Raw genomic sequence first — 14922 nt, 5'->3', positions numbered from 1 at the left:
TTGGAACTGTGTACTACATGAAACTGCACAAAAGTTGCATACAACTATAGACAAGCCTGGGCTGCTGGGAGTTTGCAGGGGTTCGGGAGAAGCTCGAGCTAAGATTCTGTGCAGTTCAGAGAATCCCCAAATCCACTCCCGGCTGGCCCTGCCCACCCCTCCCCTTCCAGGAGTCCCCACACAGCCTGATTTGGATGCAGATAAATACAGGGCATACACGGAACTCAGGGAGGGCAAAAAATGGGCCTACCGCAAGTTCGGGAAGAGGGTCTCCAGAGCTTGGGGAGGCCATTTTCATCCTCCTGAAGACTCAAGGAAAGCCTCTGGAGCCCAGGGAGGGCAAAAACTACCCCCTCTGGGGTGTAGGAGGCACATGTGGTCATGCCCACCCAGCAACCAGGCAGAGAACCCCTTGCTAAAATATTTGAAGCCCACCCCTGACTATAGAACGGTGTCTAGAAAAATATGGAAGTTTTTATATTAACAAACCTGGTTATGATTTAGATCAGGTATCCCCAGCCTGTGGGCCGTGGCCTATTTACAACCAGATGGTGTGAGTGGTGGGCGCTGACCCTCACAACCCCATTTTGCACTCATAGTGCCCCTCCCACAAAATTATCCCCTCTTCTCCCGCTACCTGTCCCAACTGGGCCACCCACCCAGAAATGTTGGGGAAAGCTGATTTAGAAAGTTGATAAAAACTCATCAAAAGCCAAGCACAGTATCTAAAATTTAGGAATAGTTGTTGCTTTAGACCGAGGTGACTGGAGTAGACTCTCTTTCCCCAGTGTTGGCACTTATCCAACTTTCCGCCTTTTTATCTGGAGGAGGCATTTCCAGGTTGGACTCCTGCCTTTCCCAAGGGCCCACTTGTTCAAAGAGTTTCGAAAAATTTGTAAACCTGGCACTGCTTCGGATGTTCCTGGCAGCAAAAGCGTAGAGGAGCGGGTTGATGCAGCTGCTAATAAAAGCAATTGTGCCTGCGATCCAGGCTCCTGCCTCCGAAATCTTCTCCAACGTTTCCGAGGCCTCTGAATTTGAGTCCTGCAGCAGGACGGAGATGACTGTTAAGAGGTTGAAGAAATGGTGAGGGAACCAACACAGACAAAAAATCACTACCACCAATGTGATCAACTTGGTGGAGCGTTGCTTGGAAGGAGCAGCCATGCGACAAATTCTTTTGCCCACAGAGATGTAGCAGGTGCAGATGATGAAGAAGGGAACTACGAAACCCAAAATGGTCTCGGACAACAAATGGATGACCTCTTGAGAATGAGAGGCATACTCACGTGTCACACACTGAGAGCCTGCCACAGTGTCATCGATGGTCTGAAATGGAATGATGGTTGATCCAAGGACGACGGAGAAGAACCAGATCATGGCCACCACCAGGTGGATGACCATTGTCTTCTTCCATCGTTGAAGGACAAAGGGATGACTGACAGCCAGACACCGCTCAAGACTGAGGCATGTGATGAAGAAGATGCTGGCGTACAAGCTGCAGTAAATAAGGAACACCAGACCTTTGCAGGTGCCGATCCCAAAGAGCCAGTGGTTGACAAAAGAATAGATCCAGACTGGCAGGGTCAGAAGAATCAGGAGATCAGCTACGGCCAGGTGTAGGATGAGCACAACAGTTGGAGGCCTTTTCTTCATTCGTCCACAAATGGTCCAGATGACCAAAGAATTCCCAGGGATTCCAAGGACAAAGGAAAAACCCAGGATGGAACAGATGAAAATCTTTGCGACTGACATTGGCAGGTGATCATCGATTTCTGTAGGTGGAGTCATTTGGATCTGGATTAATCCAGTTTGCTATTCAGGGTGCCTATAGTCCTCTACATCTGGAGCAGCAAGAGGGCTGTCCTTTTCGTTCAAGTATAAGATGACAGAAATGCCCCAACTCTCTCTATACTCCGAACACTGAGAGATCTTCAATCACAATTTCACATCTTTTGCTATTGCCGAGTCTTGGTTTTCCTATTTTTGAGAGACTAAAACCACACAGTTATGTAGTTATTATGAAAGAAAATGGAGATGTGTCTTAGATTTTAAAACTGAAAGCAGAAGCTGAATTCTTTGAAAAGTGACAGCCAAGAGATCATCAACAGTGGAAGTTCCAGACTTAAAAATTAACAATAATATGAGCTACACAGAGAAAAGCATCCCATGGTTTTCTTCTTTAAACAAAGTTTTTTTTGTTGCATATTTATAATTCTTTTGTAAACAGAGTGCTGTCTAGTTTCCCCCCTTTAACATTTTCACATATTCGTAATTCATTTTATATTATATTTCCATTTCCCATTTTAGCCGTATTGTTTTCTTCCCATATTTTCCCAACTTAAAAAAAATAATAATATACATAAAGCATTTCATTTTTATCCCTTTAGAAATAAACCAAATTTATCATTTCATTTCCATGTATTTTTTATAAGTAACATATATCTTCAAATTCAGTATTGCATATAATGAACATTTTACTTAATCATTTGAACAGTTACTGTATTTTTCAGAGTATAAGACGCACCTTTTTCAGCCTCTTTTCCAAAAAAGAGGCTGAAAATCTGGGTGCGTCTTAAACACTGAATACAGTATTTTTTGCCTCCTGAAACCCCACCCCCTTCACCAAAATGGCCTTCCATAGCCTTTAGGAGGCTTCCAGAGTGCTCCTGGGGCCTGGGGAGGACAGAAATGAGTGAAAAATGGACTGTTTTTGCTCATTTTTGCCTCCCCCAGGAACACTCTCCAAGCCTCCTAAAGGCTATCCTTTTTTGTGGGTGGGGGACGGGCCTGTTTTTGCAAAAAATGGGCCATTTTTGGGAGGTTTGTAGAGTGCAAAAACTTCTTTTTAATTTGCCTCTTCAAAACCTTGGTGCGTCTTATACTCCGGTGCATCTTATACTCCGAAAAATATGGTAATAATATTAGTATAGTTCAGTCACATCTTAATTAGCTACATACCACTACCATGATTATCATATTTCATTTTATTTTACTAATCCCCTGTTCCTAGTCTACCTCACCCTCTTTTTCTTCTTTTTATATGTATTATTTCTTTTCTTCTGGATCTTTTCTCTCACTTTTTGATAGATTTTCTAGATAAACCTCCCCAGATTTTTGTTTTTCGCTTCCCACTATTTCTCTCTTTATTTTTGTGCATGACATGGTTTTCTAATAACTCCTGGGAGCTGAGATTTTTAACTCGGATCTTCCCAGTTTTGCCTAACTAGAGGACAGTCTCTGGCTGACCTTTGTTCATCTCAAAAAGTTAAACAGGATTGGAGACCCCCAGCAGAAAATTCCAGGATTCTAGCTGTGGAATTGGAATTAAAATCCTGGGAAAACCCAATAGTCATCACCAGGAGTTGAGTTTGATTGAAAGAAAGCTTCACTTTGACTCCATCTCCCCGGTTTTAATCTAACACTGTCAAACAGAGGCATAGAATCAAAATCACGGGAAGTATTAGTACCGATTTATAAAGCCTTAGTAACACTGGAATAACTGCACCCAGTTTTGGTCATCACCTTCCAGAAAAGATGTTGAGACTTTGGAACAAGTGCAATGAAGAGCAACTAAGATGATTAAAAGCCTGGAGACTGAAACATATGAAGAATGGTTGCAGGATTTGGGTTCAGCTAGTCTAGAGAAAAGAAGGACTAGGGATGACACGATAGCTGTCTTCCAATATCTGAGGGACTCTACAAAGAGGAGGGGGTCAACCCATTTTCCAAACCACCAGACAAGACCAAGACCAAGAAAAGAAACAATGGATGGAAACTAATCAAAGAGAGAAGCAACTTGGAATTAAGGAGAAATTTCCTAACAGTGAGAGCAATTAACCAGTGGAACATCTTGCCCCCAGAAATCATGGGCGTTTCATCACTGGATGTTTTTAAGAAGTGACAGGACAGGAACTTGTCTGAAATGGTATAGGTTTTCATGCTTGAGCAGGGGGTTGGACTAGAAGACCTCCAAGGTCTCTTCCAGCTCTATTCCGATTGATTGATTGAACAATATCTCTTGTGTGTTCTCCTTCATGATCCCAAGGATGAAAACTTTGCTGAAAGTATCTGGTTGAATATTAAGGGAAAAAGAAACCAAAATACTATTGCCAGATTCACTTAACATCCATGCTACTTAACAGCAGCAGGTATTCACTTAACAACTATGGCCAGAAAGGTCATAAAACAAGGCAAAACTCAGCTAACAAATGTCTTGCTTGGCATCAGAAATTTTGGACTTGATTGTGGTAGTAAGTCAAGGAGTACTGTACTTCTCCACCCACGCAAAGGTATGGATCCTGTTTGAGATAGGAATGTGCATTCTGACATGAAGGATTAAATCTAAGATTTATATGACAACCATCCACCTTGTTGCTCTGTGTGGCACTGAATGCTGGGCAGCAACAACATGGACCAAAAGCTCTCCATGCCATGGAAATGTGAATGCTCCGTTGGATATCGGGCATCTCCCTTCTTGACCACATCACAAATGACACATTCGACAACATTTTGCTGTGACACCAATTATAGGGAAGATGAGAGAAGGCCAACTCCGCTGGAATGGATCTGTCCTGAGAGCAGCACCTTCCACTGTGGCCAAGACTGTCTACCAACTGGACATCAATGGCTGGTGACCTTGGAGGCATCGAAAACAGAGATGGCAAGATACCATCAACCAAGAGAAGCAAGTCACGGGCCTGCACCCTGGAGACACAGCTGACTGTGCAAACTGGCATTCAATAATCCAAAAAGCAGACCCTGCACCTGCGGGAATACGCTAGGACTGTGATGGGGAATCTATGGCACATGTGCTGGAAGTGTCACGCAGAGCCATCAACCGTTGCTCTTCCAGGTTCCAGTGCACCTCCCCGCTGGTCTTCAGGTGCATGGGAGCAGAAACCAGAAGAGCAGCTGCCCGGTGCGCATGCGCGTGCTGGGAAGATGATCTTCCCATTCCTGGTGCATGCATGCGCGGCTACCTGGTCTTCTGGTTTCTGGCATGCATGCACGCACGAAGACAAACTGGCGGTGCACATGCTGTGAACCGGAGGATCATCTTCCCGGCGCGCACATGCACACTGGGCGGTTGAACTTCTGGTTTTTGGCACATGCACATGTGGGCCCTCCCATTTTGGCAGTCGATGCCAAAAAGTTTCACCAACACTGTGCTAGGAAGAAGATTTTTACGTGAAGGACTGGCAGGCAAGTCATCTTATCACCTGTGAGGAATACTAGGATAGCAATAGCAATAGCAATAGCAGTTAGACTTATATACCGCTTCATAGGATTAAACAACTTTTACAAAATGCAGTTCAGTGGTGGGATTCAACATTTTTTTACTACTGGTTCTGTGGGCGTGGCTTGGTGGGCCACTCCAGGGCAAGGTTACTGCAAAATCAACATTCCCTTCCAATCAGCTGGACTCGGGAGATAGATAATAGATTGGGGCAGGGCCAGCCAGAGGTGGTATTTACTGGTTCTTCGAATTACTCAAAATTTCCACTATCGGTTCTCCAGGACTGGTCAGAACCTGCTGAATATCACCTCTGGTGCAGTTGTGTGCTGGTAGGCATATGGCAATTTCACTCCTTGTGGCAAAGCCATAATGCAATTTGTTTGATCCGGCTTTAATGTGCCTTGCAAACAAAGTCATTGCAGTTTGTAAACACATCGACACAGATTTACATATGTTGCAACCTATCAACCCATCTGATCTGGCATATTAAACGTCCTTATTGAAACAAAGGTTCTCGGAGCTGAAGAAGCTTCCTGGATGAGAAGTGAAACCTCTTCAAAGAAAAACCAGACAGTCCAGTTGCCTTTTGGGAAAAAAAAACCTTTGGGAGAACCATGACTGGATGTCTGAGAATCTCCATAGATTCTTATTGAAAGAAAACTGTTGAGTCTTGCCCTGAATTATAATTTTTCACCTTTTATTTTACCTCACAGGAGGTACAATTCTGGAAATTTCTGAGCTGCTTTACATGTAGTAGAATATTATTTAAGATACATTTCATTTGCTTAACTTTTTAAGATCAGGTTCCCAGATGAAAAGCAGCTCCAAGCAATGCATGAAATATGCATTAAAAAATGAAAAAGTGATGGGGTGAGAGTAACTTGCCCCAACATTTATTATTTAATTCATTCATTTATAAAATGTATATACCACCCATCTCACGGCCAGGCAACTCTGGCTTACAATGGTGTAAAGCTAAAATACAAGACATTAAAATAGTAAGTACGTGAAATACTAAAAAGTGCCTGAAGCAGTGTCCAAACACACTCTTTGGAAAATGTTTTTCAGTGAAAAGCTTGTTGCAAAATATTCTGCAATGCTAATATTACAGTATATTTGCTGTGCATTTCAGGTGTGGCTTGTTACACCTGTTCTTCGTGTTGCACAGATAGCCCAGCCAGGTTACCTTGAGAAAATAGCCAGCAATTGTGATCTGTTCTTCATGCTGTGGATATCTGCTGCCTCCTGGTGTTGACTTTAAAAAAAGGATCATAACAAAAATTTATTTTAAAAAAAACCGTAACAAAAAAAATCGTAGCCAAGAAATTAAAAGACGCTTGCTCCTGGGGAGGAGAGGAAAGCTATGGAAAATCTAGACAGCATACTAAAAAGCAGAGACATCACCCTGCCAACAAAAGTGTGTATAGTCAAGGCTACGGTTTCCCCAGTTGCAATGTATGGCGGTGAAAGTTGAACCATGAAGTTGAACCATGAGGAAGGCTGAGCACCAAAGAATGGAGGCCTTTGAACTCTGGTGCTGGAGAAGATTCCTGCAAGTCCCTTGGACTGCAAGGCCATCCAACCAATCAGTCCTAGTGGAGATCAATCCTGAATGCTCTTCAGAAGGCCAGATCCTGAAGAGGAAACTCAAATACTTTGGCCACCTAATGAGAAGGAAGGACTCCCTGGAGAAGAGCCTCATGCAGGGAAAGATGGAGGGCAAAAGAAGAAAGGGATAACAGAGAATGAGGTAGCTGGATGGAGTCACTGAAGCAGTCAGCGTGAGCTTAAACGGACTCCAGAAGATGGTAGAGGACAGGAAGGTCTGGAAGAACGTTGTCCACGGGGTTACGATGGGTTGGACACGACTTCCCAACTAACAACAACAACAAACAAAATAAGGAAACGGCAGCTGGAGCTCACCTGTACTCGGGAGATAAGGGAGGTTGGGTCCAGGTACTCAACCTGTAGACATTTTGGAGAGAATGCAGAAAGCTTTGCTTATCTTTTTGGTGTAACTTTGTGAGACGATTAATTGAGAGCTAGGTCAGAATTAGCTCCTTTTTGTGTATTTATTTATTTTGGCTATTTGCAGAATACAAAATACAGGTCCTCGACTTACAACCGTGCATTTAGTGACCATTCGAAGTTACTCAAAAAATGGACTTAGGACCATTCAGATATTTGGCAACTGGTTCATATTTATGACCGTTGTGTCCCAACGTCATGGGATCCCATTTTTGTGACTTTCTGAGAAGCAAAGTCAACGGGGAATCCAGATTCACTTAACAATTGGGTTACTAACTTATCAACTGGAGGGATTCGCTTAACAACTGAGGCAAGAAAAGTCATAAAATGGGGCAAAACTCACTTAACCAATGTCTCGCTTAAGAACAGAAATTTTGGACTAAATTATGATCATAAGTTGAGGACTACCTATATACATATATTTCTGTGTGTGCATGTGAGTTTCTGTGTGTAAAGAGACATACACACGCATACACACATGCATATGCACACATACACATAACATAATGTATATAGAAATAAGACCAGGTCTTATATTAATTTTTGATCCAAAAGACACATTATGTTCTGGTTAGGTCTTATTATTAGGAAAATACAGTACTAAATGAGCCCATCTGGTTGATGAACTTAACTGGGACTTATTTTTGGGTTAGGGCTTATATTATGGGCATCCTGAAAAATCATGCTAGGACTTTTTTCCGGTTAGGTCCTATTTTCAGGGAAATGGGGGTATTAAATATCTATCCATATCTATCCATATCTATCCATATCTATCCATATCTCTATCCATCTATCCATCTATCCATCTATCCATCTATCCATCTATCCATCTATCCATCTATCCATCTATCCATCTATCCATCTATCCATCTATCCATCTATCCATCTATCCATCTATCCATCTATCCATCTATCCATCTATCCATCTATCCATCTATCCATCTATCCATCTATCCATCTATCCATCTATCCATCTATCCATCTATCCATCTATCCATCTATCCATCTATCCACCCACCCACCCACCCACCCACCCACCCACCCACCCACCCACCCACCCACCCACCCATCTATCTATCTATCTATCTATCTATCTATCTATCTATCTATCTATCTATCTATCTATCTACCTACCTATCTATCTACACACACACACACACACACACACACACTTCCTTTCCTCACCTTATTCAACCTGGAGTTTGTCCTTTTCACAACAGCTCTTCTCCGAGTTGATGTTTACACTGAGTTGACCTCTACATTATAATCTTAGGATCTGTCTTGGTTGGTTATTACCAGTGAACTGGTTTGTGTGTGCATTTTGTCCAAAGATTATTGCTCTTCCTTTGCTCTGGACATTTATGTTTATTTGCTATTTGAACGTCCTTTCCTCTAGTTTGAAGAGTTCTTTTTGGTGTTGTTTGAACCAGTCTAAAGAATTTGGTGTTGTTAGCAGACTTGGTCATGCTAAATAACTTTTTCATAATACAGTGGTACCTTGGTACTCATCATGAATTGGTTCTCGGAGGTATAATGGGTACCAAAAATAATGAGTACCGAACAAAATTTTCCCATAAGGAATAATGTACTGAGTTACAAGGAAACTAAACACTGAAAAGTTCTAACTTGTCCATTTAGTACCAAACAAATGAGGAGTACTGGGATAAAAACTTTCATGTTAGAATGCATGGATTATCAAATACAATGAGTTTCAAAGCAGTTGAGTACTAAAATACCACTATATGACTTTTTGGAATACCAAAGAATATTTAGAGAGTCAAGTTGGTGAAGGCATCAGGTTAAGAGCCTGAGGAACATGAGTTCGGGTCCTATCTAAAACCACTTTATAGAGCCTTAGTAAAATCACAGCTAGAATCCAGTTTTATTCAACACACTATAAAAAAGATGTTGAGATGTTGTGCAGAGAAGAGCAACCAAGAAGTTTAAGGGACTGAAGCAGGGGTGGGTTCCTGCCAGTTCTAACCTCTTCTGCAGAAGAGGTTCCACAAATCTACAGTGCTGTTTAGAACCGGTTCCAGCTCCCTCCCCCCGCCCATCCGCACATCATCAAGATGAAAAGTGAGAGGAGGAATTCTGGGAGCTGAAGTCCACAAGTCTTAAAGCTGTCAAGTTTGAACACCCCTGGGTTTTTTTTCTAAAGGGTTAGAGGTGCAAGGGTCTTGTAACTTGACAGCTTTAAGACTTGTGTGCTTCAAATGCCAGAGTTTCTGAGCCAACATTTTGGTTGCTAAGCAAGAGTGTTGTTTCACCACATTTTACCATGCCCACCCAGTCACATGGCTGGCAAGCCACTCCCACCTGGTCACATGGCTGGCAAATCACTCCCACAAAGCAGGCCACACCCACAGAAGAGGTGCTAAAAATTTTTGAAACCCACCACTGGTCACTGAAGGCTAAAACATATGAAGAACAGTTGCAGGAACTGGACATGGCTAATCTAGTGAAAAGAAGGACCAGAGGAGACACGATAGCAATCTTCCAATATTTGAGGGGCTGCCACAGAGAGGAAGGGGGGTCAAGCTATTTTCCAAGGCACCCAAAGGCCAGACAAGGAATAATGGATGGAAACTAAACAAGGAGAGATTCAACCTAGAAATAAGGAGGAATTTTCTGACAGTGAGAACAATCAAACCAATGGAACAGAAGTTGCCTTCAGTAGTTGTGGGAGCTTCATCCACTGGAAGCTTTCAAGAAGAGATTGGACTGCCATTTGTCAGAAATGGTCTAGGGTCTCCTGCTTGGATGGAGGGTTGGACTAGATGACCTACAAGGTCCCTTCCAAATCTGTTAATCTGTAATTTATCTCAGGCCAAAAGCCAATTGTGTGATTTTGAGGAATTTTTTAATTGCCTTTCGTGAATCACTGCTGTTGTTAAGTGAATCTCGCTTCTCCTTTGAACTTTGCTTGCCAGAAGGTCTCAAACGGGGCTCCAGTGACCCCAGGACACTGCAGCTGTCATGAATGTGAGTCAGTTGCCAAGCATCTGAATTTTGATCATGTGATCATAAGCCACGTTTTTCCTGTGCTGTTGTAACTTTGAACAGTCACTAAACAAACTGTTGTAAGTCAAGGACAACCTGTGTAATCCAGGTGTGTGTGTGTGTGTGTGTGTGTGTGTGTGTGTGTGTGTGTGTGTGTGTGTAATTCTGGCAACTTGGGATTTAAAAGGATCTTAAATAGATTTTAGTTTGATTTGTGGATTAAGGCATAGCCAGTTATGAAATTAAACCAATTTAACTATTTTAAAATTTTAAAATCATGGAAATGGTTAGTTTGTTTTTAAGTTGGTCTTGTTTGTGCTCGTGATAGGGTTGTGCACAATTTGCAATATTGTTGGACTTTCACTTAAATACTTTAGGTTCTTAAATCAGATTTCTGGTTTTTCTAAATATTGCCTGGTTTTTAATGGCTGGTCTTTAAATTGCAAGATGCACACACAAACTCACACCTACCCTTCCACTTATTTTTCCATGCCTTGTACTCAGTGTCTGTTGCCAATGGAGGGAGCCATTTTTTTAAAAAAAGTACAGTACTTAGTACTGCAATTGCACAAGTATATTACGCCATCACAAAACACACCTTGGCAAGACTTATGCCGCTGCCTTGGGAAATCTTGCAAGCGCAGAGACTGTGCAGAAATGGTAATTTCGCAGTTCTCATTTACACACGAGTTACTCCATCTGCATATTTAGAAACATGCCTGTGGGCTGTGCAACTCACCATTTGTCCAGGGCACCAAGGTGGGGAAAATACTTTAGCAACAGCCAGAATGCTGAATCTGATGGGAGAAACTCCAAAGGCTGCATGATTAGGACACATGCTAGCAAAGCTTTTCACGCCAACACAATGACTGCAAATGAATGTTTACACATCCAGATACTGTTAAAGTTGTAAAGGAGGAAGTTCCAGCACTTGAAAATTTGTCTTTGTCTAGATCTGGTGCTGCGCAATAAGCAGTGAATGGCGCATGATATTTTGAATAATAATATTTTTCATAATATCATCATACAGAGGATTCAACTGTCTGACCAACCTACACATTAGCTAAAAAAAAACCCCTCCAAACTTCTGCCTACACATCATTAGAGTTGTGGGATATTGCAATAGATAGATGGCTAACTATACCATTAATGACATTGCTTTTCAGGAAAATGGAGATTGCCCATGTATGTATGTATTAAAGAACTCTGCAGAAGGTTCACAAACTAACAATGCAAAATGGATCCCAGAATTCATTGGTATTGTTAATGAATTGTTCATGGAGCACACTGGCTGGGGACTTCTGGGAGTTGAAGTCCACACACATCTTAAAGACGCCTCGGGTGGGAAACATTGAGTTATATAAACATACTAAGAAGAAAGCAACCAAATTTGGATGTCACATACAAAGACTAATGGCTCCCTCCCTCCATTCAATCCATCAATTCACGTGCAAGGGAGACACTTTGTAATTGTACTTAGATTTCCTAGGCAGTTGCTGCCAAGACAACAACAACTCTTTTTCCTTTAATCATGGAACCGTTCCAAGCAAACCATTACTGTAGGTTGAAGATTTCCAGAGAGAGCTGAAAATGAAATGAAAGTGAGAGATGAGCATAAAGCCATCATATTCCGGCTACTTTTTAGTCTATGATGGCTTCCATTAACATCATTATCGCTAAAGGGTGGCTTGGCAGCTTGCCTTGTTCTTACGTGGACTTCCAAAGTTGTAAAACAGGATGCTCAGTCGTGAGTCCCCCCCCCCCCAACTCAACACAGGACTTCTCTCTTTCCAGTACACATACACAGGGAAATTGTCTAGAAAACCCTTTGCAGTGGTGGGATTCAGCCAGTTCGCACCACTTCCGGAGAACTGGTTGTTAACTTTCTGAGGAGTTTGGTGAACTGGTTGTTGGAAGAAATCATTAGGGCAGAGAACTGGTTGTTAATTTATTTGAATCCCACCACTGACCCTTTGGCATGCAACAAATACTTTGATGGAATTCTCAGCCGTTCTTTTTCTTTTAATGGCCTACTCAACTCTGAATGAAAAAGTTAAACAATTTTATGTTTGCAATATTGACATCCTATATTGTAATTAATACTGCATTGATTGAATGCTCCTCTTCATTTTCAACCCTCTAAAGACCAGAATGTCAATCATCTTCCATTAATATTGTATAAATATCTCCATACTGTATTGAAATAATGCAATGTATCAAGATTTATAATGAGAAAGAAAGAAAGAAAGAAAGAAGGAGGGAAGGAAGGACGGACGGACGGACAGATGGATGGAAGAAAGGAAGAGTGTCAGGCACAAACAATCAGACCCACATGTACAGAGTTCAATTAATTGTTTTATTGCTCAAGGCTATGCACAGGAATTTTCTCAGTCTGACAAGTTATACCTGGGTGAAACTACTGTAGATAAGGTTCAACAGCATTCAAAGGGGTTGGACTTTGTTATCTTGTGACAATGTAGAGATTCTAAATTGATGCCTTGCTTGGCTGCTCCCCTTGGCTCTGCCAATGATGTAGATTGGTGCCGTGGTCTTATGAATATTTTATAGCATTACATGTGTATTGAGTCCTGTTCAGGAAAAGATGTTTTCTTTTGATCTGGAATGTTGCTGTTGGAAAGAGTTGTCCATTCCTGTCTAGCATTAATTTGCTTATTTTTATTATCAGATAAATTTGTATCAAGTAGCAAGATGGGTTTTCCTCTAGTCTAAAGATGCTTCAATTTAATTTTATCAGTTCATTTTATTATTTATTTTTATTTCACACTGTTGCCTTTGTGAACTTGATGGTGGGAGGTGTGAAAATACCGTAACTGCTGTTTCCGATTACATACCTTTGCATCATTTCCCTCTTGCCCACAATCCTCCTCTAAATTTACTCTTGTGTCATTTTGGTAGTTTCCTTCTTCCTTTTTTTACTGAATTGCAAAAAAACAACAACAACCCCACCACAGGCATATGACCTACATACACACAAACCACAACAGGTGCTTTCGAGAGCCCTATAAGCAAGGTATGAAGACAATGTTCTGTTTTGGGGCAACTGATGTTCTACCTCTTGTGAAGGTTTCATTTGTCCCTCCTGGCAAAATGCTCTCTCTGTTTTCTCTAGTAACTCATCTTGGACCCTTTTAAAGCCCTCTAACACAGTAGGCCCCAACCTTTTGGGGACCAGGGAACAGTTCCGTGAAGGAAGGTTTTTCCATGGAATGGGGGTGGGTGTTTCACGTACTGCCTGCATCCCATGTATGGGGCTTCGCTTGTTTGCGCGGCCTGGTAACTGACATGTCATGGATTAGTGCCAGTCCATGGACCCCTGATCTAAGAGACAAATTAAGAATATCAAGGATAACCAAGAAAACAAACAAATGAATCCTAGGACAAATTAAACCAGAGTTCTCACTTATGACCAGGCTCACAATATTATATTTGGGGGGACATATTATGAGCCAAGGTGGCGCAGTGGTTAAATGCAGCACTGCAGGCTACTGCTAGATCAGCAGGTCAGCGGTTCAAATCTCACCGGCTCAGGGTTGACTCAGCCTTCCATCCTTCCGAGGTGGGTAAAATGAGGACCCAGATTGTTGGGGGCAATATGCTGACTCTCTGTAAACCGCTTAGAGAGGCCTGAAAGGCCTATGAAGCGGTATATAAGTCTACTGCTATTGCTATTGCTATTGCTATGCAAAGAGGCAGCTTCCTTGAGAAGTCCATGACACTGGAAAAGGAAGAAGGACAAAGAATAGAATCATGGAATAACAGAGTCAGAAGGGACCTAGGAGATCTTCTAGCCCAGCCCCCTGCCTAGCAGGAAACCCTACATTGCTTCAGACAAATGGTTATCCAACATCTTCTTAAAAACTTCCAGTGTTGGAGCATTCACAACTTCTGGAGGCAAGTTGTTCCATTGATTAATTGTTCCAATTGTCAGGAAATTCCTCCTTACTTCTGAGTTGCTTCTCTCCTTGATTAGTTTCCACCCATTGCTTCTTGTCCTGCCCTCAGGTGCTTTGGAGAATAGATTGACTCCCTCTTCTTTGTGGCAGCCCCTGAGATATTGGAACACTGCGATCATGTTTCCCCTAGTCCTTCTTTTCATTAAACTAGACACACCCAGTTCCTGCAACCGTTTTTATATGTTTTAACCTCCAGAAGAAGAAAAGGATGACCCTCAGTAAGATGGAAAGACTCAATTTCAGCTGATGGGGTATCCAATTTGTTAGGTAAGCTCCCCGTTGGGAGAGCGAGTACGTTCAGCTAAGCGTTGTGAGAGTTGTGTTGGAGAACACTCAAACCAGCATACAGAGACACTGCAGTTTAAATAGGCTTTTACTTTCGTTGAAAGAGAGGTATCAGAGTCCATCAAACAGTCCAAGTCATACACGGATAAGACAGTCAGCCATCAATGTCTTTCACTTAAGGGATAATCCAAATAACATAGTCCCGTATACGAAGTTTGCTAACAGTTGCAAAACTTACAATAGCTCATGGCACTCAGATCAGATCAGCCCAGCATCTAACAAACAGAGAGCTAACAGTCATTCTGGCTCCCTCTTATGGCCGATTGGGGAAAACAGCAACCAATCACATTTTACAGTATGATTTAAAGGAACAGGTACAACATTATTACATGA

The 14922-nt window shown here is 42.0% G+C and overlaps 1 protein-coding gene across 1 annotated transcript; it reads right to left on the bottom strand.

Annotated features, from left to right (window-relative positions):
* Positions 1-750: 750 nt before the first annotated feature.
* Positions 751-1791, bottom strand: LOC106547094 (leukotriene B4 receptor 1-like). Its single transcript, XM_014064143.2, has one exon. It carries the CDS (start codon positions 1789-1791, stop codon positions 751-753), a length of 1041 nt encoding a protein of 346 aa, XP_013919618.2.
* Between the last annotated feature and the right edge of the window lie 13131 nt (positions 1792-14922).

The sequence above is a fragment of the Thamnophis sirtalis genome, unplaced genomic scaffold (genome assembly GCF_051295495.1).
Source record: "Thamnophis sirtalis isolate CommonGarterSnake01/CBP01778 unplaced genomic scaffold, rThaSir2_p1.2 scaffold_14, whole genome shotgun sequence".
NCBI lineage: Eukaryota > Metazoa > Chordata > Lepidosauria > Squamata > Natricidae > Thamnophis > Thamnophis sirtalis.
The sequence above is the reverse complement of the archived record's forward strand: the minus strand, read 5'-3'. Positions and strand labels throughout refer to the sequence as shown.